The sequence below is a fragment of the Bombina bombina genome, chromosome 2 (genome assembly GCF_027579735.1).
Source record: "Bombina bombina isolate aBomBom1 chromosome 2, aBomBom1.pri, whole genome shotgun sequence".
Lineage (NCBI taxonomy): Eukaryota > Metazoa > Chordata > Amphibia > Anura > Bombinatoridae > Bombina > Bombina bombina.
The window spans coordinates 202,306,346-202,331,485 of record NC_069500.1 but is presented as its reverse complement, the minus strand read 5'-3'; the positions used below and the strand labels follow the sequence as shown (position 1 = coordinate 202,331,485).

At 40.4% G+C, this 25,140-nt stretch overlaps 1 protein-coding gene across 1 annotated transcript in view; it reads left to right on the top strand.

The window, feature by feature from the left end:
* Positions 1-25,140, top strand: part of MCCC2 (methylcrotonyl-CoA carboxylase subunit 2) — a 248,697-nt gene that overhangs the window by 150,055 nt on the left and 73,502 nt on the right. Inside the window, exon 15 of the mRNA XM_053701441.1 lies at positions 7,212-7,326. Within this exon, the coding sequence (XP_053557416.1) occupies positions 7,212-7,326 (115 nt within the window). The remainder of the gene's footprint in view (positions 1-7,211; positions 7,327-25,140) is intronic.

The window sequence follows — 25,140 nt, the reverse complement described above, 5'->3', positions numbered from 1 at the left end:
CTGATTTTGTCCAAATCTTTGCCACTATCGATTAGGGAAAGAGTGCTCTTCAGGTGTACAATTTAATCAATCTTCGGATTGATTTCCTTTGTCTCATTAAACCAGTACACAGCACCTCAGCCATTCTGCAATATAGTGAACCTGGATTATAGACACAAACTTGTGCATATTTTATCTACAAATCCAGAGAATAACAGGCTACCCTAATCCCCAAATCTGAGCAGTGCCATTAGTTCTTTTCTTTTCTACCTCAAATTTTATTCCAAGTTACGTGGTCACCTAACTAAAAAAAAAACACACACCATGATTCACCATCATTGGTCAGCTCATATGCCATTCATTTCTCCAACATAGGTGTGTCCGGTCCACGGCGTCATCCTTACTTGTGGGATATTCTCTTCCCCAACAGGAAATGGCAAAGAGCCCAGCAAAGCTGGTCACATGATCCCTCCTAGGCTCCGCCTACCCCAGTCATTCTCTTTGCCGTTGTACAGGCAACATCTCCACGGAGATGGCTTAGAGTTTTTTAGTGTTTAACTGTAGTTTTTATTATTCAATCAAGAGTTTGTTATTTTAAAATAGTGCTGGTATGTACTATTTACTCAGAAACAGAAAAGAGATGAAGATTTCTGTTTGTATGAGGAAAATGATTTTAGCAACCGTCACTAAAATCCATGGCTGTTCCACACAGGACTGTTGAGAGCAATTAACTTCAGTTGGGGGAACAGTGAGCAGTCTCTTGCTGCTTGAGGTATGACACATTCTAACAAGACGATGTAATGCTGGAAGCTGTCATTTTCCCTATGGGATCCGGTAAGCCATGTTTATTAAGATCGTAAATAAGGGCTTCACAAGGGCTTATTAAGACTGTAGACTTTTTCTGGGCTAAATCGATTCATTATTAACACATATTTAGCCTTGAGGAATCATTTAATCTGGGTATTTTGATATAATAATATCGGCAGGCACTGTTTTAGACACCTTATTCTTTAGGGGCTTTCCCAAATCATAGGCAGAGCCTCATTTTCGCGCCGGTGTTGCGCACTTGTTTTTGAGAGGCATGACATGCAGTCGCATGTGAGAGGAGCTCTGATACTTAGAAAAGACTTTCTGAAGGCGTATTCCCCTTTGGGCTTGGTTGGGTCTCAGCAAAGCAGATACCAGGGACTGTAAAGGGGTTAAAGTTAAAAACGGCTCCGGTTCCGTTATTTTAAGGGTTAAAGCTTCCAAATTTGGGGTGCAATACTTTTAAGGCTTTAAGACACTGTGGTGAAAATTTGGTGAATTTTGAACAATTCCTTCATATTTTTTCGCAATTGCAGTAATAAAGTGTGTTCAGTTTAAAATTTAAAGTGACAGTAACGGTTTTATTTTAAAACGTTTTTTGTACTTTGTTATCAAGTTTATGCCTGTTTAATATGTCTGAACTACCAGATAGACTGTGTTTTGAATGTGGGGAAGCCAGAATTCCTATTCATTTAAATAAATGTGATTTATGTGACAATGACAATGATGCCCAAGATGATTCCTCAAGTGAGGGGAGTAAGCATGGTACTGCATCATTCCCTCCTTCGTCTACACGAGTCTTGCCCACTCAGGAGGCCCCTAGTACATCTAGCGCGCCAATACTCCTTACTATGCAACAATTAACGGCTGTAATGGATAATTCTGTCAAAAACATTTTAGCCAAAATGAACACTTATCAGCGTAAGCGCGACTGCTCTGTTTTAGATACTGAAGAGCATGACGACGCTGATAATAATGGTTCTGAAGGGCCCCTAAACCAGTCTGATGGGGCCAGGGAGGTTTTGTCTGAGGGAGAAATTACTGATTCAGGGAACATTTCTCAACAAGCTGAACCTGATGTGATTACGTTTAAATTTAAGTTGGAACATCTCCGCATTCTGCTTAAGGAGGTATTATCCACTCTGGATGATTGTGACAAGTTGGTCATCCCAGAGAAACTATGTAAAATGGACAAGTTCCTAGAGGTCCCGGGGCTCCCAGAAGCTTTTCCTATACCCAAGCGGGTGGCGGACATTGTTGATAAAGAATGGGAAAGGCCCGGTATTCCTTTCGTCCCTCCCCCCATATTTAAAAAATTGTTTCCTATGGTCGACCCCAGAAAGGACTTATGGCAGACAGTCCCCAAGGTCGAGGGAGCGGTTTCCACTTTAAACAAACGCACCACTATACCCATAGAGGATAGTTGTGCTTTCAAAGATCCTATGGATAAAAAATTAGAAGGTTTACTTAAAAAGATGTTTGTTCAGCAGGGTTACCTTCTACAACCAATTTCATGCATTGTCCCTGTCGCTACAGCCGCGTGTTTCTGGTTCGATGAGCTGATAAAGGCGGTCGATAGTGATTCTCCTCCTTATGAGGAGATTATGGACAGAATCAATGCTCTCAAATTGGCTAATTCTTTCACCCTAGACGCCACTTTGCAATTGGCTAGGTTAGCGGCTAAGAATTCTGGGTTTGCTATTGTGGCGCGCAGAGCGCTTTGGTTGAAATCTTGGTCAGCTGATGCGTCTTCCAAGAACAAGCTACTTAACATTCCTTTCAAGGGGAAAACGCTGTTTGGCCCTGACTTGAAAGAGATTATCTCTGATATCACTGGGGGTAAGGGCCACGCCCTTCCTCAGGATCGGCCTTTCAAGGAAAAAAATAAACCTAATTTTCGTCCCTTTCGTAGAAACGGACCAGCCCAAAGTGCTACGTCCTCTAAGCAAGAGGGTAATACTTCTCAAGCCAAGCCAGCTTGGAGACCAATGCGAGGCTGGAACAAGGGAAAGCAGGCCAAGAAGCCTGCCACTGCTACCAAGACAGCATGAAATGTTGGCCCCCGATCCGGGACCGGATCTGGTGGGGGGCAGACTCTCTCTCTTCGCTCAGGCTTGGGCAAGAGATGTTCTGGATCCTTGGGCGCTAGAAATAGTCTCCCAAGGTTATCTTCTGGAATTCAAAGGGCTTCCCCCAAGGGGGAGGTTCCACAGGTCTCAGTTGTCTTCAGACCACATAAAAAGACAGGCATTCTTACATTGTGTAGAAGACCTGTTAATAATGGGAGTGATTCATCCTGTTCCATTAGGAGAACAAGGGATGGGGTTCTACTCCAATCTGTTCATAGTTCCCAAAAAAGAGGGAACGTTCAGACCAATCTTAGATCTCAAGATCTTAAACAAGTTTCTCAAGGTTCCATCGTTCAAGATGGAAACCATTCGAACTATTCTTCCTTCCATCCAGGAAGGTCAATTCATGACCACGGTGGATTTAAAGGATGCGTATCTACATATTCCTATCCGCAAGGAACATCTCGGTTCCTAAGGTTCGCATTCCTGGACAAGCATTACCAGTTCGTGGCGCTTCCTTTCGGATTAGCCACTGCTCCAAGGATTTTCACAAAGGTACTAGGGTCCCTTCTAGCTGTGCTAAGACCAAGGGGCATTGCTGTAGTACCTTACTTGGACGACATTCTGATTCAAGCGTCGTCCCTTCCTCAAGCAAAGGCTCACACGGACATTGTCCTGGCCTTTCTCAGATCTCACGGATGGAAAGTGAACGTGGAAAAGAGTTCTCTATCTCCGTCAACAAGGGTTCCCTTCTTGGGAACAATAATAGACTCCTTAGAAATGAGGATTTTTCTGACAGAGGCCAGAAAAACAAAACTTCTAGACTCTTGTCGGATACTTCATTCCGTTCCTCTTCCTTCCATAGCGCAGTGCATGGAAGTGATAGGTTTGATGGTAGCGGCAATGGACATAGTTCCTTTTGCGCGCATTCATCTAAGACCATTACAACTGTGCATGCTCAGTCAGTGGAATGGGGACTATACAGACTTGTCTCCGAAGATACAAGTAAATCAGAGGACCAGAGACTCACTCCGTTGGTGGCTGTCCCTGGACAACCTGTCACAAGGGATGACATTCCGCAGACCAGAGTGGGTCATTGTCACGACCGACGCCAGTCTGATGGGCTGGGGCGCGGTCTGGGGATCCCTGAAAGCTCAGGGTCTTTGGTCTCGGGAAGAATCTCTTCTACCGATAAATATTCTGGAACTGAGAGCGATATTCAATGCTCTCAAGGCTTGGCCTCAGCTAGCGAGGGCCAAGTTCATACGGTTTCAATCAGACAACATGACAACTGTTGCGTACATCAACCATCAGGGGGGAACAAGGAGTTCCCTAGCGATGGAAGAAGTGACCAAAATCATTCTATGGGCGGAGTCTCACTCCTGCCATCTGTCTGCTATCCACATCCCAGGAGTGGAAAATTGGGAAGCGGATTTTCTGAGTCGTCAGACTTTGCATCCGGGGGAGTGGGAACTCCATCCGGAAATCTTTGCCCAAGTCACTCAGCTGTGGGGCATTCCAGACATGGATCTGATGGCCTCTCGTCAGAACTTCAAAGTTCCTTGCTACGGGTCCAGATCCAGGGATCCCAAGGCGGCTCTAGTGGATGCACTAGTAGCACCTTGGACCTTCAAACTAGCTTATGTGTTCCCGCCGTTTCCTCTCATCCCCAGGCTGGTAGCCAGGATCAATCAGGAGAGGGCGTCGGTGATCTTGATAGCTCCTGCGTGGCCACGCAGGACTTGGTATGCAGATCTGGTGAATATGTCATCGGCTCCACCTTGGAAGCTACCTTTGAGACGAGACCTTCTTGTTCAGGGTCCGTTCGAACATCCGAATCTGGTTTCACTCCAGCTGACTGCTTGGAGATTGAACGCTTGATCTTATCGAAGCGAGGGTTCTCAGATTCTGTTATCGATACTCTTGTTCAGGCCAGAAAGCCTGTAACTAGAAAGATTTACCACAAAATTTGGAAAAAATATATCTGTTGGTGTGAATCTAAAGGATTCCCTTGGGACAAGGTTGAGATTCCTAAGATTCTATCCTTCCTTCAAGAAGGATTGGAAAAAGGATTATCTGCAAGTTCCCTGAAGGGACAGATTTCTGCCTTGTCTGTGTTACTTCACAAAAAGCTGGCAGCTGTGCCAGATGTTCAAGCCTTTGTTCAGGCTCTGGTTAGAATCAAGCCTGTTTACAAACCTTTGACTCCTCCTTGGAGTCTCAACTTAGTTCTTTCAGTTCTTCAGGGGGTTCCGTTTGAACCCTTACATTCCGTTGATATTAAGTTATTATCTTGGAAAGTTTTGTTTTTGGTTGCAATTTCTTCTGCTAGAAGAGTTCGGAACTTTCTGCTCTGCAGTGTTCTCCTCCTTATCTGGTGTTCCATGCAGATAAGGTGGTTTTACGTACTAAACCTGGTTTTCTTCCAAAAGTTGTTTCTAACAAAAACATTAACCAGGAGATTATCGTACCTTCTCTGTGTCCGAAACCAGTTTCGAAGAAGGAACGTTTGTTGCACAACTTGGATGTTGTTCACGCTCTAAAATTCTATTTAGATGCTACAAAGGATTTTAGACAAACATCTTCCTTGTTTGTTGTTTATTCCGGTAAAAGGAGAGGTCAAAAAGCAACTTCTACCTCTCTCTCTTTTTGGATTAAAAGCATCATCAGATTGGCTTACGAGACTGCCGGAAGGCAGCCTCCCGAAAGAATCACAGCTCATTCCACTAGGGCTGTGGCTTCCACATGGGCCTTCAAGAACGAGGCTTCTGTTGATCAGATATGTAGGGCAGCGACTTGGTCTTCACTGCACACTTTTACCAAATTTTACAAGTTTGATACTTTTGCTTCTTCTGAGGCTATTTTTGGGAGAAAGGTTTTGCAAGCCGTGGTGCCTTCCATTTAGGTGACCTGATTTGCTCCCTCCCTTCATCCGTGTCCTAAAGCTTTGGTATTGGTTCCCACAAGTAAGGATGACGCCGTGGACCGGACACACCTATGTTGGAGAAAACAGAATTTATGTTTACCTGATAAATTACTTTCTCCAACGGTGTGTCCGGTCCACGGCCCGCCCTGGTTTTTTTAATCAGGTCTGATAATTTATTTTCTTTAACTACAGTCACCACGGTATCATATGGTTTCTCCTATGCAAATATTCCTCCTTAACGTCGGTCGAATGACTGGGGTAGGCGGAGCCTAGGAGGGATCATGTGACCAGCTTTGCTGGGCTCTTTGCCATTTCCTGTTGGGGAAGAGAATATCCCACAAGTAAGGATGACGCCGTGGACCGGACACACCGTTGGAGAAAGTAATTTATCAGGTAAACATAAATTCTGTTTTTGCGATCCATTCACTGCACTTGTAGCAGCCTTCAGTCCCTCCCTTTCCTTTCATGCTTCCCTTTACTCCACATTACATCAATACTCAAAGTTTATACTCGTCTACGAATTACAGATGTCTTATTAAAAGATAGACATGAGCAGGTACACACACGTTTTGCGCTAACCCTGTCAGTCTCACCTACAATACCAGCAGTGAACAAGCTAAACCGGGAGTGGGTGTGGACACTGACTAGGAATTCTATCTGAGGAGTCTGTGGTCTGACAGTGCTTGAATCTAACAGTGCTGTATAGCAGACGGACATAAGCAGATCCAACTTTACATAGGATCTGCTTATGTCTGTCTTCTATACAGCACTATCAGATTCAAGCACTGTCAGACCACACACTCCTCAGAATTCCAAGTCAGTGTCCACACCCACTCCCGCCGTAATCCTTTGCGTCCCAGAGCTCATGTTAGTTTGATCCCTATGACTGTGGAAGTTTCCTACCTTCTGCATAAATTCTAATCGCCGACTCCAGGCTCCGGGGTGATTGTGCCCTCCAGCAACAGGTAGGAGAAGCTATATCCAGCATTCCTTGTAAGAACCATTGATTAAGGACCTGTTTTACAATTGTTAATGAGAGAGTTAAAACTAGGACTTCTGTTGCTGTTTCTTTTTTTCCACTGAGAACATAATCTGCAACATTACCATAGCGTACTTAGTTTTATAAGATATATATGATAACAATTGTGCTTAATCACTACCCCTTAGGTCCTGTTAAAGCGAGGATCCATCCGAGAGAGTGATCACACATTGAGACTTTGCCCTTTTTAATTTCGGCATATAAGATGCACGTGCTTTTAAAGAAACACTTTTGTTTAAAGTGCATCTTATAGGCCAGGATATTAGTATTTCTAATGGTCACTACAGTATGTTTGTTTTGGAGGCTACATTATAATATGGTCTAGCAACTAGAATGTAATAGTTTATGCCTTTATAAGTAATTACAATTTCTTATCATTTTTACATTTCAGCCCAAGATTTCTTTACATGTGGCCAAATGCTCGTATCTCTGTCATGGGAGGGGAACAAGCTGCTACAGTGCTCGCTACAATAGCTAAAGACCAGAAAGCACGAGAAGGAAAACAGGTAAACAATGGTCTAGAAATTCTGTTGTGTTACAAAGTTCCCCAATTACTTTTATTCTGGTCTAAACAATGAACAAATAGAATTTAGCTCTCCCTATTTAAAGGGACAATTAACACACTTTGAATTCATAATATACAACTTATTTTATAATTTAACTCCAAAGTGTTTGTTTTTTCCAACTCCTGTGACAATTGGAAGTGCATACTGCAGACATCAGAGGACTAACCTTGCTGCATTCCACAAAGTGATTGCTTGATCACTCTAATAATTATATACTTTTTACCTCTGTGATTACCTTGTATCTAAGCCTCTGCAGACTGTCCCCTTATTTCAGTTCTTTTGACAGACTTGCATTTTATAAATAACTCCACAGTAGTGAGCATAATGTTATCTATATGGCACATATGAACTAGCACTGTCTAGCTGTGAAAAACTGTCAAAATATGCACTGAGATAAGCAGCCTTCAAGGGCTTAGAAATTAGCATATGAGCCTACCCTTAGCTTTCAACAAAAAATACCAAGAGAACAAAGCAATTTTGATAAGGAAAGTTGTTTAAAATTGCGTGCCTATTTGAGTTTAATTTTGACTAGACTGTCCCTTTAAATTATAGGAAAGGGAGACAAAATAAATAATGCAGGTATATTGTAAGTTTTTGTTACTTAAAGGGATACTAAACCCAATTTTTTTCTTTTCTTGTTCAGATAGAGCATGCAATTTTAAGCAACTTTCTAATTTACTCCTATTATAAATTTTTCTTCGTTCACTTGCCATCTTTATTTGAAAATGCAGAAAAGTAAGGTTAGGAGCTGGCCCATTTTTGGTTCAGAACATGGGTAGAGCTTGCTGATTGGTTTGCTACATTTATCCACCAATCAACAAGCGCTATACAGGTGCTGAACCAAAAATAGGCCGGCTCTTAAGCTTACATTTCTACTTTGTCAAATAAAGATAGCACGAGAATGGATAAAAATTGATAATAGGAGTAAATTAGAAAGTTGCTTAAAACTGCATGCTCTATCTGAATCAGGAAAGAAAAAATGTGGGTTTAGTATCCCTTTAAAACAGTTAAAACATTTTATACTGCAATACTACTGTAAGACCAAACTGAGACTAGATTTTCCCATTTTTCTCCAACATAGGTGTGTCCGGTCCACGGCGTCATCCTTACTTGTGGGATATTCTCTTCCCCAACAGAAAATGGCAAAGAGCCCAGCAAAGCTGGTCACATGATCCCTCCTAGGCTCCGCCTTCCCCAGTCATTCTCTTTGCCGTTGTACAGGCAACATCTCCACGGAGATGGCTTAGAGTTTTTTGGTGTTTAAATGTAGTTTTTATTCTTCAATCAAGAGTTTGTTATTTTAAAATAGTGCTGGTATGTACTATTTACTCTGAAACAGGAAAGAGATGAAGATTTCTGTTTGTAAGAGGAAAATGATTTTAGCAACCGTTACTAAAATCGATGGCTGTTTCCACACAGGACTGTTGAGAGGAATTAACTTCAGTTGGGGGAAACAGTGAGCAGACTTTTGCTGCTTGAGGTATGACACATTTCTAACAAGACTCGGTAATGCTGGAAGCTGTCATTTTCCCTATGGGAACCGGTAAGCCATTTTCTTAGTTTAAGTAAAAGAATAAAGGGCTTCATTAGGGCTTAAAAAACTGGTAGACATTTTTCTGGGCTAAAACGATTACTTTACTAAGTATATTTGGCAGATTATTACTTTTAATAGTTGTTAAATCTTGGGGATTGTTTTAATAAAAACGGCAGGCACTGTATTGGACACCTTTTTCACTGGGGGCCTTTTCTAGTCATAGACAGAGCCTCATTTTCGCGCCTCTAATGCGCAGTTGTTTTTGGAAAGCATGGCATGCAGATGCATGTGTGAGGAGCTAAAAACCACTGAAAAAGCTTATAGAAGGCATCATTTGGTATCGTATTCCCCTCTGGGCTTGGTTGGGTCTCAGCAAAGCAGATACCTGGGACTGTATAGGGGTTAAATGTAAAAACGGCTCTGGTTCCGTTATTTTAAGGGTTAAAGCTTTCAAATTTGGTGTGCAATACTTTTAAGGCTTTAAGTTACTGTGGTGAAATTTTGGTGAAATTTGAACAATTCCTTCATACTTTTTCACATATTCAGTAATAAAGTGTGTTCAGTTTGAAATTTAAAGGGACAGTAACGGTTTTATTGTAAAACGTTTTTTGTGCTTTGTTGACAAGTTTAAGCCTGTTTAACATGTCTGAACCATCAGATAACGATGTTCTATATGTATGAAAGCCAATGTGTCTTCCCATTTAAATATATGTGATATATTTGTGTCATAATGTCCAAAGTAGGGATAATAATGCCATAGATATGATATTGCCCAAGATGATTCCTCTAATGAGGGGAGTAAGCATGGTACTGCATCATCCCCTTCTGTGTCTACACCAGTTTTGCCCACACAAGAGGCCCCTAGTACATCTAGTGCGCCAATACTTATTACCATACAACAATTAATGGCTGTAATGGATAATTCTATTGCATGCATTTTTTTCCAAAATGCCTACTTATCAGAGAAAGCGTGATTGCTCTGTTTTAAACACTGAAGAGCAAGAGGACGCTGATGATATCTGTTCTGACATACCCTCACACCTATCTGAAGGGGCCAGGAGGGAGGTTTTGTCTGAGGGAGAAATTTCAGATTCAGGGAAAATTTCTCAACAAGCAGAACCTGATATTGTAACTTTTAAATTTAAATTTCAACATCTCCACGCACTACTTAAGGAGGTATTATCTACTCTGGATGATTGTGACAATTTGGTCATTCCAGAGAAATTAGGTAAGATGGACAAGTTCCTAGAGGATCCGGTGCCCCCCGATGTTTTTCCTATACCCAAGCGGGTGGCGGACATAGTAAATAAGGAGTGGGAAAGGCCCGGCATACCTTTTGTCCTCCCCCTATATTTAAGAAATTAGTTCCTATAGTCGACCCCAGAAAGGACTTATAGCATACAGTCCCCAAGGTCGAGGGGGCGGTTTCTACTCTAAACAAACGCACTTCTATTCATATAGAAGATAGTTGTGCTTTCAAGATCCTATGGATTAAAGGTTAGAGGGTTTGCTTAAAAAGATGTTTGTTCAGCAAGGTTACCTTCTACAACCAATTTCATGCATTGTTCCTGTCACTACAGCTGCGTGTTTCTGGTTCGAAGAACTAGAAAAGTCGCTCAATAAAGAATCTTCGTACGAGGAGGTTTTGGACAGAGTTCAAGCTCTTAAATTGGCTAACTCTTTTTTATTTTAGATGCCGCTTTGCAATTAGCTAGATTAGCGGCGAATAATTCAGGGTTTGCTATCGTGGCGCGCAGAGCGCTTTTGCTTAACATCCCTTTCAAGGGTAAAACACTGTTTGGCCCTGACTTGAAAGAGATTATTTCAGACATCACTGGGGGAAAGGGCCACGCCCTTCCTCTGGATAGGTCTTTTAAGGCTAAAAAGAAGCCAAATTTTCGTCCCTTTCGCAGAAACGGACCAGCCTCAAATTCTACACCCTCTAAGCAAGAGGGTAATACTTCTCAAACCAAGCCAGCCTGGAGGCCGATGCAAGGCTGGAACAAGGGTAAGCAGGTCAAGTCACCTGCCACTGCTACCAAAACAGCATGAAGTGTTGGCCCCCGATCTGGGAAGGATCTGGTGGGGGGCAGACTTTTTCTCTTTGCTCAGGCTGGGGCAAGAGATGTTCAGGATCCTTGGGCGCTAGAAATAGTTTCTCAAGGTTATCTCCTGGAATTCAGGGAACTACCCCCAAGGGGAAGGTTCCACGGGTCTCAATTATCTTCGAACAGGCATTCTTACACTGTGTAGAAGACCTGTTAAGCATGGGAGTGATTCATCCTGTTCCATTAGGAGAACAAGGGATGGGTTTTTACTCCAACCTGTTCATAATTCCCAAAAAAGAGGGAACATTCAGACCTATTTTAGATCTCAAGATTCTAAACAAGTTTCTAAGGGTTTCATCATTCAAAATGGAAACCATTCGAACGATCCTTCCTACCATCCAGGAAGGTCAATTCATGACCACGGTGGACTTAAAGGATGCGTACCTACGTATTCCTATCCACAAGGAACATTTTCGGTTCCTAAGGTTCGCCTTTCTGGACAAGCATTACCTGTGGCACTTCCATTCGGATTAGCCACTGCTCCAAGGATTTTCACAAGGGTACTAGGGTCCCTTCTAGCGGTGCTAAGACCAAGGGGCATTGCAGTAGTACCTTACTTGGACGACATCCTGATTCAAGTGTCGTCTCTGTCAAAAGCAAGGGCTCATACGGACATTGTCCTAGCCTTTCTCAGATCTCACAGGTGGAAAGTGAACATAGAAAAAAGTTCTCTGTCCCCGTCAACAAGAGTTCCCTTCTTGGGAACAATAATAGTTTCCTTAGAAATGAAGGTTTTTCTGACAGAGGCCAGAAAATCAAAACTTCTAAGCTCTTGTCAGGTACTTCATTCTGTTCTTCTTCCTTCCATAGCGCAGTCCATGGAAGTAATAGGGTTGATGGTTGCGGCAATGGACATAGTTCCTTTTGCACGAATTCATCTAAGACCATTGCACCTGGGCATGCTCAGACAGTGGAATGGGGATTATACAGACTTGTCTCCGACGATACAAGTAGATCAAATAACCAGAGATTCACTCCGTTGGTGGCTGACCCTGGACAACCTGTCACAGGGAATGAGCTTCCGCAGACCAGAATAGGTCATTGTCACGACCGACGCCAGTCTGGTGGGCTGGGGCGCGGTCTGGGAACCCCTGAAAACTCAGGGTCTATGGTTTCGGGAAGACTCTCTTCTCCCGATAAACATAATGGAACTGAGAGCGATATTCAATGCTCTCAAGGCTTGGCCTCGACTAGCAAAGGCCAAATTCATAAGGTTTCAATCAGTCATCATGACGACTGTTACATATATCAACCATTAGGGGGTAACAAGGAGTTCCCTGGCGATGGAGGAGCATCCGGGGGAGTGGGAACTCCATCTGGAAATCTTTGCCCAAATAACTCAATTATGGGGCATTCCAGACTTGGTTCTGATGGCCTCTCGTCAGAACTTCATGGTCCCTTGTTACGGGTCCAAATCCAGGGATCCCAAGGCGACTCTATTGGATACAATAGTAGCACCTTGGATCTTCAACCTAGCTTATGTATTCCCACCGTTTCCTCTCATTCCCAGGCTGGTAGCCAGGATCAATCTGGAGAGGGCTTCGGTGACCTTGATAGTTCCTGTGTGGCCACGCAGGACTTGGTATGCAGACCTGGTGAATGTGTCATCGGCTCCATCATGGAAGCTACCTTTGAGACAGGACCTTCTTATTCAGGGTCCATTCGAACATCCGAATCTGGTTTTCCTCCAACTGACTGCTTGGAGTTTGAACGCTTGATTTTATCAAAGCGTGGGTTTTCAGATTCTGTAATAGATACTCTTATTCAGGCTAGAAAGCCTGTAACTAGAAAAATTTACCATAATATATGGAAAAAATATATCTGTTGGTGTGAATCTAAAGGATTCCCATGGAACAAGATAAAAATTCCTAAGATTCTTTCCTTTCTACAAGAAGGTTTGGAGAAAGGATTTTCTGCGAGTTCTCTGAAGGGACAGATCTCTGCTTTATCTGTTTTACTTCACAAAAGGCTGGCAGCTGTGCCAGACGTTTAAGCGTTTGTTCAGGCTCTGGTTAGAATCAAGCCTGTTTACAGACCTTTGACTCTTCCCTGGAGTCTTAATCTAGTTCTTTCAGTTCTTCAAGGGGTTCCGTTTGAACCCTTACATTCCATAGATATTAAGTTATTATCTTGGAAAGTTTTGTTTTAGGTTGCAATTTCTTCCGCTAGAAGAGTTTCTGAGTTATCTGCTCTGCAGTGTTCTCCGCCCTATCTGGTCCATGCAGATAAGGTGGTTTTTACGTACTGAGCCTGGTTTTCTTCCGAAGGTTGTTTCCAACAAAAATATTAACCAGGAGATAGTTGTACCTTCTTTGTGTCCGAATCCAGTTTCATAGAAGGAACGTTTGTTACACAATTTGGACGTTGTCCGTGCTCTAAAATTCTATTTAGATGCTACAAAGGATTTCAGACAAACATCTTCCTTGTTTGTTGTTTATTCTGGTAAAAGGAGAGGTCAAAAAGCAACTTCTACCTCTCTATCTTTTTGGCTTAAAAGCATCATCAGATTGGCTTATGAGACTGCCGGACGGCAGCCTCCTGAAAGAATCACAGCTCATTCCACTAGGGCCGTGGCTTCCACATGGGCCTTTAAGAACGAGGCTTCTGTTGATCAGATATGTAAGGCAGCGACTTGGTCTTCACTGCACACTTTTACCAAATTTTACAAATTTGATACTTTTGCTTCTTCTGAGGCTATTTTTGGGAGAAAGGTTTTGCAACCCGTGGTGCCTTCCATCTAGGTGACCTGATTTGCTCCCTCCCATCATCCGTGTCCTAAAGCTTTGGTATTGGTTCCCACAAGTAAGGATGACGCCGTGGACCGGACACACCTATGTTGGAGAAAACAGAATTTATGTTTACCTGATAAATTACTTTCTCCAACGGTGTGTCCGGTCCACGGCCCGCCCTGGTTTTTTAATCAGGTCTGATGATTTATTTTCTTTAACTACAGTCACCACGGTATCATATGATTTCTCCTATGCAAATATTCCTCCTTTACGTCGGTCGAATGACTGGGGAAGGCAGAGCCTAGGAGGGATCATGTGACCAGCTTTGCTGGGCTCTTTGCCATTTCCTGTTGGGGAAGAGAATATCCCACAAGTAAGGATGACGCCGTGGACCGGACACACCGTTGGAGAAAGTAATTTATCAGGTAAACATAAATTCTGTTTTTTACCATTTTAGTGAAAGGTTAAACTGAGGCATTTTTATATATAAACTTTCAGCAATTGTTGATCTGTATATTTCTAGTATGTCTGTTAAATTGGCAAATGAAGATTCTACTGTATAAAATTATTTTGGGAAAAAACAATGTTGACTTTATTTCTTTCATGTAATTAGCAAGAGTCCATGAGCTAGTGACGTATGGGATATACATTCCTACCAGGAGGGGCAAAGTTTCCCAAACCTCAAAATGCCTATAAATACACCCCTCACCACACCCACAAATCAGTTTTACAAACTTTGCCTCCCATGGAGGTGGTGAAGTAAGTTTGTGCTAGATTCTACGTTGATATGCGCTTCGCAGCAGGCTGGAGCCCGGTTTTCCTCTCAGTATGCAGTGAATGTCAGAGGGATGTGAAGAGAGTATTGCCTATTTGAATTCAATGATCTCCTTCTACGGGGTCTATTTCATAGGTTCTCTGTTATCGGTAGTAGAGATTCATCTCTTACCTCCCTTTTCAGATCGACGATATACTCTTATATATACCATTACCTCTACTGATTCTCGTTTCAGTACTGGTTTGGCTTTCTACTACATGTAGATGAGTGTCCTGGGGTAAGTAAGTCTTACTCTAAGCTAAGGTTGGGCACTTTTATATAAAGTTCTAAATATGTGTTTAAACATTTATTTGCCTTGATTCAGGATGTTCAACGTTCCTTATTTCAGACAGTCAGTTTCATATTTGGGTTAAATGCATATGAATAAACCAATTTTTCTTACCTTAAAATTTGACTTTTTTTCCTGTGGGCTGTTAGGCTCGCGGGGGCTGAAAATGCTTCATTTTATTGCGTCATTCTTGGCGCTGACTTTTTTGGCGCAAAAATTTTCGGTGTCATTTCCGGCGTCGTACTTGTCGCCGGAAGTTGCGTCATTTTTGACGTTTTTTGCGCCAAAAGTGTCAGCGTTACCGGATGTGGCGTCATTTTTGGCGCCAAAAGCATTTAGGCGCCAATTAATGTGGGCGTCTTTTTTGGCGCTAAAAAATATGGGCGTCATTATTGTCTCCACAATATTTAAGTCTCATTATTTATTTGCTTCTGGTTGCTAGAAGCTGGTTCATTGGCATTTTTTCCCATTCCTGAAACTGTCATTTAAGGAATTTGATCAATTTTGCTTTATATGTTGTTTTTTCTATTACATATTGCAAGATGTCTCAGCTTGACCCTGAGTCAGAAGCTACTTCTGGAAAATCGCTGCCTGATGCTGGATCTACCAAAGTTAAGTGTATTTGTTGTAAACTTGTGGTAACTGTTCCTCCGGCTGTTGTTTGTAATGAATGTCATGACAAACTTTCTAATGCAGATAATATTTCCTTTAGTAATGTTCCATTACCTGTTGCTGTTCCATCAACATCTAATATTCAGGGTGTCCCTGTTAACATAAGAGATTTTGTTTCTAAATCTATTAAGAAGGCTATGTTATTCCTCCTTCCAGTAAACATAAAAGGTCTTTTAAAACTTCTCATGTTTCAGATGACTTTTTAAACGAACATCATCATTCTGATTCTGTTTCTGATACTGATTGTTCTGGTTCAGAAGGTTCTGTTTCAGAGATTGATACTGATAAATCTTCTTATTTATTTAAAATAGAATTTATTCGTTCTTTGCTTAAAGAAGTCTTAATTGCATTAGAAATAGAGGAGTCTGGTCCTCTTGATACTAAATCTAAACGTTTGAATACGGTCTTTAAACCTCCTGCAGTTATTCCGGAGGATTTTCCCGTCCCTGATGCTATTTCTGAAGTAATTTCCAGGGAATGGAATAATCTGGGTAATTTATTTACTCCTTCTAAACGGTTTAAGCAATTATATCCTGTGCCATCTGACAGATTAGAGTTTTGGGACAAAATCCCTAAGGTTGCTAAACGTACTACTATTCCTACGGCAGATAGTACCTCCTTTAAGGATCCTTTAGATAGGAAAATTGAATCCTTTCTAAGAAAAGCTTACTTATGTTCAGGTAATCTTCTTAGACCTGCTATATCTTTGGCGGATGTTGCTGCAGCTTCAACTTTCTGGTTAGAAGCTTTAGCGCAACAAGTAACAGATCATAATACTCATAGCATTGTTAATCTTCTTCAACATGCTAATAACTTTATTTCTTTCATGTAATTAGCAAGAGTCCATGAGCTAGTGACGTATGGGATATACATTCCTACCAGGAGGGGCAAAGTTTCCCAAACCTCAAAATGCCTACAAATACACCCCTCACCACACCCACAAATCAGTTTTACAAACTTTGCCTCCTATGGAGGTGGTGAAGTAAGTTTGTGCTAGATTCTACGTTGATATGCGCTCCGCAGCAGGTTGGAGCCCGGTTTTCCTCTCAGCGTGCAGTGAATGTCAGAGGGATGTGAGGAGAGTATTGCCTATTTGAATTCAATGATCTCCTTCTACGGGGTCTATTTCATAGGTTCTCTGTTATCGGTCGTAGAGATTCATCTCTTACCTCCCTTTTCAGATCGACGATATACTCTTATATATATATATATATATATATACCATTACCTCTGCTGATTTTCGTTTCAGTACTGGTTTGGCTTTCTACAACATGTAGATGAGTGTCCTGGGGTAAGTAAGTCTTATTTTCTGTGACACTCTAAGCTATGGTTGGGCACTTTTTTATAAAGTTCTAAATATATGTATTCAAACATTTATTTGCCTTGACTCAGGATGTTCAACATCCCTTATTTTCAGACAGTCAGTTTCATATTTGGGATAATGCATTTGAGTAAAACAATTTTTTTCTTACCTTAAAATTTGACTTTTCCCTGTGGGCTGTTAGGCTCGCGGGGGCTGAAAATGCTTCATTTTATTGCGTCATTCTTGGCGCGGACTTTTTTGGCGCAAATTTTTTTTTTCTATTTCCGGCGTCATACGTGTCGCCGGAAGTTGCGTCATTTTTTACGTTCTTTTGCGCCAAAAATGTCGGCATTACGGATGTGGCGTCATTTTTGGCGCCAAAAGCATTTAGGCGCCAAATAATGTGGGCGTCTTATTTGGCGCTAAAACAATATGGGCGTCACTTTTGTCTCCACATTATTTAAGTCTAATTTTTTATTGCTTCTGGTTGCTAGAAGCTTGTTCACTGGCATTTTTTCCCATTCCTGAAACTGTCATTTAAGGAATTTGATCAATTTTGCTTTATATGTTGTTTTTTCTATTACATATTGCAAGATGTCCCATGTTGAAGCTGAGTCAGAGGATACTTCTGGAAAATCGCTGCCTGGTGCTGGAGCTACCAAAGCTAAGTGTATCTATTGTAAAATTTTGGTAGCTGTTCCTCCAGCTGTTGTTTGTATTGAATGTCATGACAAACTTGTTAATGCAGATAATATTTCCTTTAGTAAAGTTACATTACCTGTTGCTGTTCCATCAACATCTAATACTCAGAGTGTTCCTGATAACATAAGAGATTTTGTTTCTAAATCCATTAAGAAGGCTATGTCTGTTATTCCTCCTTCTAGTAAACGTAAAAAGTCTTTTAAAACTTCTCATTTTTCGGATGAATTTTTAAATGAACATCATCATTCTGATTCTGATAATGGTTCTTCTGGTTCAGAGGATTCTGTCTCAGAGGTTGATGCTGATAAATCTTCATATTTATTTAAAATGGAATTTATTCGTTCTTTACTTAAAGAAGTCCTAATTGCATTAGAAACTGAGGATTCTGGTTCTCTTGATACTAAATCTAAACGTTTAGATAAGGTTTTTAAATCTCCTGTAATTATTCCAGAAGTTTTTCCTGTTCCTGGTGCTATTTCTGAAGTAATTTCCAGGGAATGGAATAATTTGGGTAATTCATTTACTCCTTCTAAACGTTTTAAGCAATTATATCCTGTGCCATCTGACAGATTAGAATTTTGGGACAAAATCCCTAAGGTTGATGGGGCTGTCTCTACTCTTGCTAAGCGTACTACCATTCCTACGGCAGATGGTACTTCCTTTAAGGATCCTTTAGATAGGAAAATTGAATCCTTTCTAAGAAAAGCTTACTTTTGTTCAGGTAATCTTCTTAGACCTGCTATATCTTTGGCGGATGTTGCTGCAGCTTCAACTTTTTGGTTGGAAGCCTTAGCGCAACAAGTAACAGATCATAATTCTCATAGCATTATTATTCTTCTTCAACATGCTAATAATTTTATTTGTGATGCCATCTTTTGATATCATTAGAGTTGATGTCAGGTATATGTCTCTAGCTATTTTAGCTAGAAGAGCTTTATGGCTTAAAACTTGGAATGCTGATATGTCTTCTAAGTCTACTCTGCTTTCCCTTTCTTTCCAGGGTAATAAATTATTTGGTTCTCAGTTGGATTCTATTATCTCAACTGTTACTGGAGGGAAAGGAACTTTTTTACCACAGGATAAAAAATCTAAAGGTAAATTTAGGTCTAATATTCGTTTTCGTTCCTTTCGTCACAACAAGGAACAAAAGCCTGATCCTTCATCCTCAGGAGCGGTATCAGTTTGGAAACCATCTCCAGTCTGGAATAAATCCAAGCCTTTTAGAATATCAAAGCCAGCTCCTAAGTCCACATGAAGGTGCGGCCCTCATTCCAGCTCAGCTGGTAGGGGGCAGATTACGTTTTTTCAAAGAAATTTGGATCAATTCCGTTCACAATCTTTGGATTCAGAATATTGTTTCAGAAGGGTACAGAATTGGCTTCAAGATAAGGCCTCCTGCAAAGAGATTTTTTCTTTCCCGTGTCCCAGTAAATCCAGCGAAGGCTCAAGCATTTCTGAAATGTGTTTCAGATCTAGAGTTGGCTGGAGTAATTATGCCAGTTCCAGTTCTGGAACAGGGGCTGGGGTTTTATTCAAATCTCTTCATTGTACCAAAGAAGGAGAATTCCTTCAGACCAGTTCTGGATCTAAAAATATTGAATCGTTACGTAAGGATACCAACGTTCAAAATGGTAACTGTAAGGACTATCCTGCCTTTTGTTCAGCAAGGGCATTATATGTCTACAATAGATTTACAGGATGCATATCTGTATATTCCGATTCATCCAGATCACTATCAGTTTCTGAGATTCTCGTTCCTAGACAAGCATTACCAGTTTGTGGCTCTGCCGTTTGGCCTAGCAACAGCTCCAAGAATTTTTACAAAGGTTCTCGGTGCCCTTCTGTCTGTAATCAGAGAACAGGGTATTGTGGTATTTCCTTATTTGGACGATATCTTGGTACTTGCTCAGTCTTCACATTTAGCAGAATCTCATACGAATCGACTTGTGTTGTTTCTTCAAGATCATGGTTGGAGGATCAATTTACTAAAAAGTTCATTGATTCCTGAGACAAGGGTAACCTTTTTGGGTTTCCAGATAGATTCAGTGTCCATGACTCTGTCTTTGACAGACAAGAGACGTCTAAAATTGATAACAGCTTGTCGAAACCTTCAGTCACAATCATTCCCTTCGGTAGCCTTATGCATGGAAATTCTAGGTCTTATGACTGCTGCATCGGACGCGATCCCCTTTGCTCGTTTTCACATGCGACCTCTTCAGCTCTGTATGCTGAACCAATGGTGCAGGGATTACACAAAGATATCTCAATTAATATCTTTGAAACCGATTGTACGACACTCTCTGACGTGGTGGACAGATCACCATCGTTTAGTTCAGGGGGCTTCTTTTGTTCTCCCGACCTGGACTGTAATCCAGGAGGTGAGATTACCGATCAATATTTTGGAACTCCGTGCAATTTTCAGAGCTCTTCAGTCTTGGCCTCTTCTAAAGAGAGAGTCGTTCATTTGTTTTCAGACAGACAATGTCACAACTGTGGCATACATCAATCATCAAGGAGGGACTCACAGCCCTCTGGCTATGAAAGAAGTATCTCGAATTCTGGTTTGGGCGGAATCCAGCTCCTGTCTAGTTTCTGCGGTTCATATCCCAGGTATAGACAATTGGGAAGCGGATTATCTCAGTCGCCAAACGTTGCATCCGGGCGAATGGTCTCTTCACCCAGAGGTATTTCTTCAGATTGTCTATATGTGGGGACTTCCAGAAATAGATCTGATGGCCTCTCATCTAAACAAGAAACTTCCCAGGTATCTGTCCAGATCCAGGGATCCTCAAGCGGAAGCAGTGGATGCATTGTCACTTCCTTGGAAGTATCATCCTGCTTATATCTTTCCGCCTCTAGTTCTTCTTCCAAGAGTGATCTCCAAGATTCTGAAGGAATGCTCGTTTGTTCTGCTGGTAGCTCCAGCATGGCCTCACAGGTTTTGGTATGCGGATCTTGTCCGGATGGCCTCTTGCCAACCGTGGACTCTTCCGTTAAGACCAGACCTTCTGTCGCAAGGTCCTTTTTTCCATCAGGATCTCAAATCCTTAAATTTAAAGGTATGGAGATTGAACGCTTGATTCTTAGTCAAAGAGGTTTCTCTGACTCCGTAATTAATACTATGTTACAGGCTCGTAAATCTGTATCTAGAAAGATATATTATCGAGTCTGGAAGACTTACATTTCTTGGTGTTCTTCTCATCATTTTTCTTGGCATTCTTTTAGAATTCCTAGAATTTTACAGTTTCTTCAGGATGGTTTGGATAAAGGTTTGTCTGCAAGTTCCTTGAAAGGACAAATCTCTGCTCTTTCTGTTCTTTTTCACAGAAAGATTGCTAAACTTCCTGATATTCATTGTTTTGTACAGGCTTTGGTTCGTATAAAATCTATCATTAAGTCAATCTCTCATCCTTGGAGTTTGAATTTGGTTCTAGGGGCTCTTCAAGCTCCTCCGTTTGAACCTATGCATTCGCTGGATATTAAATTACTTTCTTGGAAAGTTTTGTTTCTTTTGGCAATCTCTTCTGCTAGAAGAGTTTCTGAATTATCTGCTCTTTCGTGTGAGTCTCCTTTTCTGATTTTTCATCAGGATAAGGCGGTTTTGCGAACTTCATTTACATTTTTACCTAAGGTTGTGAATTCTAACAACATTAGTAGAGAAATTGTAGTTCCTTCATTGTGTCCTAATCCTAAGATCTCTAAGGAAAGATCGTTGCATTCTTTGGATGTAGTTAGAGCTTTGAAATATTATGTTGAAGCTACTAAAGATTTCCGAAAGACTTCTAGTCTATTTGTTATCTTTTCTGGTTCTAGGAAAGGTCAGAAGGCTTCTGCCATTTCCTTGGCATCTTGGTTAAAGTCTTTGATTCATCATGCTTATGTTGAGTCGGGTAGAACTCCGCCTCAAAGGATTACAGCTCATTCGACTAGGTCAGTCTCTACTTCCTGGGCATTTAGGAATGAAGCTTCGGTTGATCAGATTTGCAAAGCAGCAACTTGGTCTTCTTTGCATACTTTTACTAAATTCTACCATTTTGATGTGTTTTCTTCTTCAGAAGCAGTCTTTGGTAGAAAAGTACTTCAGGCAGCTGTTTCAGTTTGATTCTTCTGCTTATAATTTCAGTTTTTTTTCATTATGAGATTTAAACTGTTTTGGGTGTGGATTATTTTTCAGCGGAATTGGCTGTCTTTATTTTATCCCTCCCTCTCTAGTGACTCTTGCGTGGAAGATCCACATCTTGGGTATTCATTATCCCATACGTCACTAGCTCATGGACTCTTGCTAATTACATGAAAGAAAACATAATTTATGTAAGAACTTACCTGATAAATTCATTTCTTTCATATTAGCAAGAGTCCATGAGGCCCACCCTTTTTTTGTGGTGGTTATGATTTTTTTGTATAAAGCACAATTATTCCAATTCCTTATTTTTTATGCTTTCGCACTTTTTTCTTATCACCCCACTTCTTGGCTATTCGTTAAACTGATTTGTGGGTGTGGTAAGGGGTGTATTTATAGGCATTTTGAGGTTTGGGAAACTTTGCCCCTCCTGGTAGGAATGTATATCCCATACGTCACTAGCTCATGGACTCTTGCTAATATGAAAGAAATGAATTTATCAGGTAAGTTCTTACATAAATTATGTTTTTCTAATAAGATGGTTTTGTAAATTTTAAAAAACAAACAAAAAAATAAATATATATATATATATATATATATATAATCTGTCTCATTGATAAATATTGAAAGTAATTGCATTGATCAGGTTATTAAATTTATTTTAAGATATATTAGATCAATATGGCTTACATGACATTTTCATTACTTTAATTCTACATACGGACGATATAATTGTATTATTTGGTTGCACAGTTGCCATTTTATTAAAATAAATATGTCATTGTAATTATGGAGACAAATTTTCATTGATGACTTTAATTTAAAGAGATTACTCTTATTTTGTATTTAACAGCTAATGACATTCTGTCTTTGTAGGTTTCTATTTGTATGAATAAAATTGTTTCCCTTTAATAACACTTCACTAGAGACATACATTATTGTCAGTGAGTTACTGCTATTTTGCTTACACATTATTATAGAAGACATTAACATAATGCTTTTTGCTATTGAAAATAAAGAATGGCATTCTTATTCTAACAATAACTGAATTGCTATGGTGGCAATGGTTATTCAGCATCTGGCAAGTTAGACACGAGATGATTATGTTGTGCAAAGTGTAGTATTTAGTGTTTTCATCATCAAAGGTTGCCTGTGTCATAGGGAGGTACAAAAGGCATCTTACAATCAAAAGGACAAGAACATTTTCTGATGCGCTAGAATATTTTATAATTAACTGTGCTATTGTTTATATTTAACTTTATTTACCCCCTGCAAGCTGAACACAAGCCTACGAGATAATCACGAGTGGTATATGCACCAATCACTGGCTTTACTCCAAAGCAAACACATTATTTTAGGGAAATACTAGAACGTTTTCTTATTGTATGTTTATGCCATTTTATGATGAATAATAATTCAGAAAAATAGTGATGAGGGCAGCAACACAGTTAAAAAATAAATAAAAAAAATACATAAATATAAAGCTTAAATCAGTATCAGTATTCTTATATCCCATAGACCAGTTGTGCACATTCAATAGGGAGCGTCTAACTGGATTTTTCCATTGTACTCAAAATGTCATCATATAAAATAGCAGTGATTTGAAAAGGTAAAGTGAACGTTCTATAAACTCGCAGGAAATGCTCATTTGTGACAGCTGAAACTGCTGTATCAGTGCTCTAAGGTTGATATGAAGAATTCTTACAGCTGTGTTGAGGACAGGGACAAAGCTTTACAGACATAACAAGTAAAAGTTGGTCTGATCGGCACAGCAAATATTTTTTTCTGAATAAAAATTGCACTAAATCCTGAAATAATCTTCTTTTAGATTGATAAAAAAAAATAAGTCAGGTTTTTCTTTCATAATTCATATAGAGCTTTCCAATTTACTTTGCTTCATTCTCTTTGTTTAATTGCATGCACCATCTGATTAATGAACATTTAATTTTAATTGTATTGTCCCTTTAAAGAGACTAAAGTCAAACTTAAACTTCAGAATCAGCATGCAGTTTTAAGAGACTTTCCACTTTACTTCCATTATCAAATTTAGCATTTTTTTGCATACACACTTTCTGAGGCACAAGCTCACAGAGTAAATGTATGCTAGTCTGTGATTGGCTGATGGCTGTCACATGATACAGGGGCCAGGGAATGGGGACAAATAAATATATTTGTCATTAAAAAAAATCTGCTTATTTGAAAGTGTTATTGCATTGTCTTTTTATTATGCACTTGATAATTTTGTAGTTCTGTTGTATTTAATAGTCCTTTAAAGGAACATAAAACCTAATTTCTCTTGTTAAGTGTATCCAGTCCACGCATCATCCATTACTTGTGGGATATTCTCCTTCCCAACAGGAAGTTGCAAGAGGATCACCCACAGCAGAGCTGCTATATAGCTCCTCCCCTCACTGCCATATCCAGTCATTCTCTTGCAACTCTCAACTAAGATGGAGGTCGTAAGAGGACTGTGGTGTTTTATACTTAGTTTATTTCTTCAATCAAAAGTTTGTTATTTTTAAATGGTACCGGAGTGTACTGTTTATCTCAGGCAGTATTTAGAAGAAGAATCTGCCTGCGTTTTCTATGATCTTAGCAGAAGTAACTAAGATCCTTTGCTGTTCTCACATATTCTGAGGAGTGAGGTAACTTCCGAGGGGGAATAGCGTGCAGGTTTTCCTGTAATAAGGTATGTGCAGTTAAAATATTTTCTTTCATGTAATTAGCAAGAGTCCATGAGCTAGTGACGTATGGGATATACATTCCTACCAGGAGGGGCAAAGTTTCCCAAACCTCAAAATGCCTATAAATACACCCCTCACCACACCCACAATTCAGTTTTACAAACTTTGCCTCCGATGGAGGTGGTGAAGTAAGTTTGTGCTAGATTCTACGTTGATATGCGCTCCGCAGCAAGTTGGAGCCCGGTTTTCCTCTCAGCGTGCAGTGAATGTCAGAGGGATGTGAGGAGAGTATTGCCTATTTGAATGCAGTGATCTCCTTCTACGGGGTCTATTTCATAGGTTCTCTGTTATCGGTCGTAGAGATTCATCTCTTACCTCCCTTTTCAGATCGACGATATACTCTTATATATTCCATTACCTCTGCTGATTCTCGTTTCAGTACTGGTTTGGCTTTCTACAAACATGTAGATGAGTGTCCTGGGGTAAGTAAATCTTATTTTCTGTGACACTCTAAGCTATGGTTGGGCACTTTGTTTATAAAGTTCTAAATATATGTATTCAAACATTTATTTGCCTTGACTCAGAATGTTCAACTTTCCTTATTTTCAGACAGTCAGTTTCATATTTGGGATAATGCATTTGATTTAATCATTTTTTCTTACCTTCAAAAATTTGACTTTTTTCCCTGTGGGCTGTTAGGCTCGCGGGGGCTGAAAATGCTTCATTTTATTGCGTCATTCTTGGCGCGGATTTTTTTGGCGCAAAAATTCTTTTCCGTTTCCGGCGTCATACGTGTCAT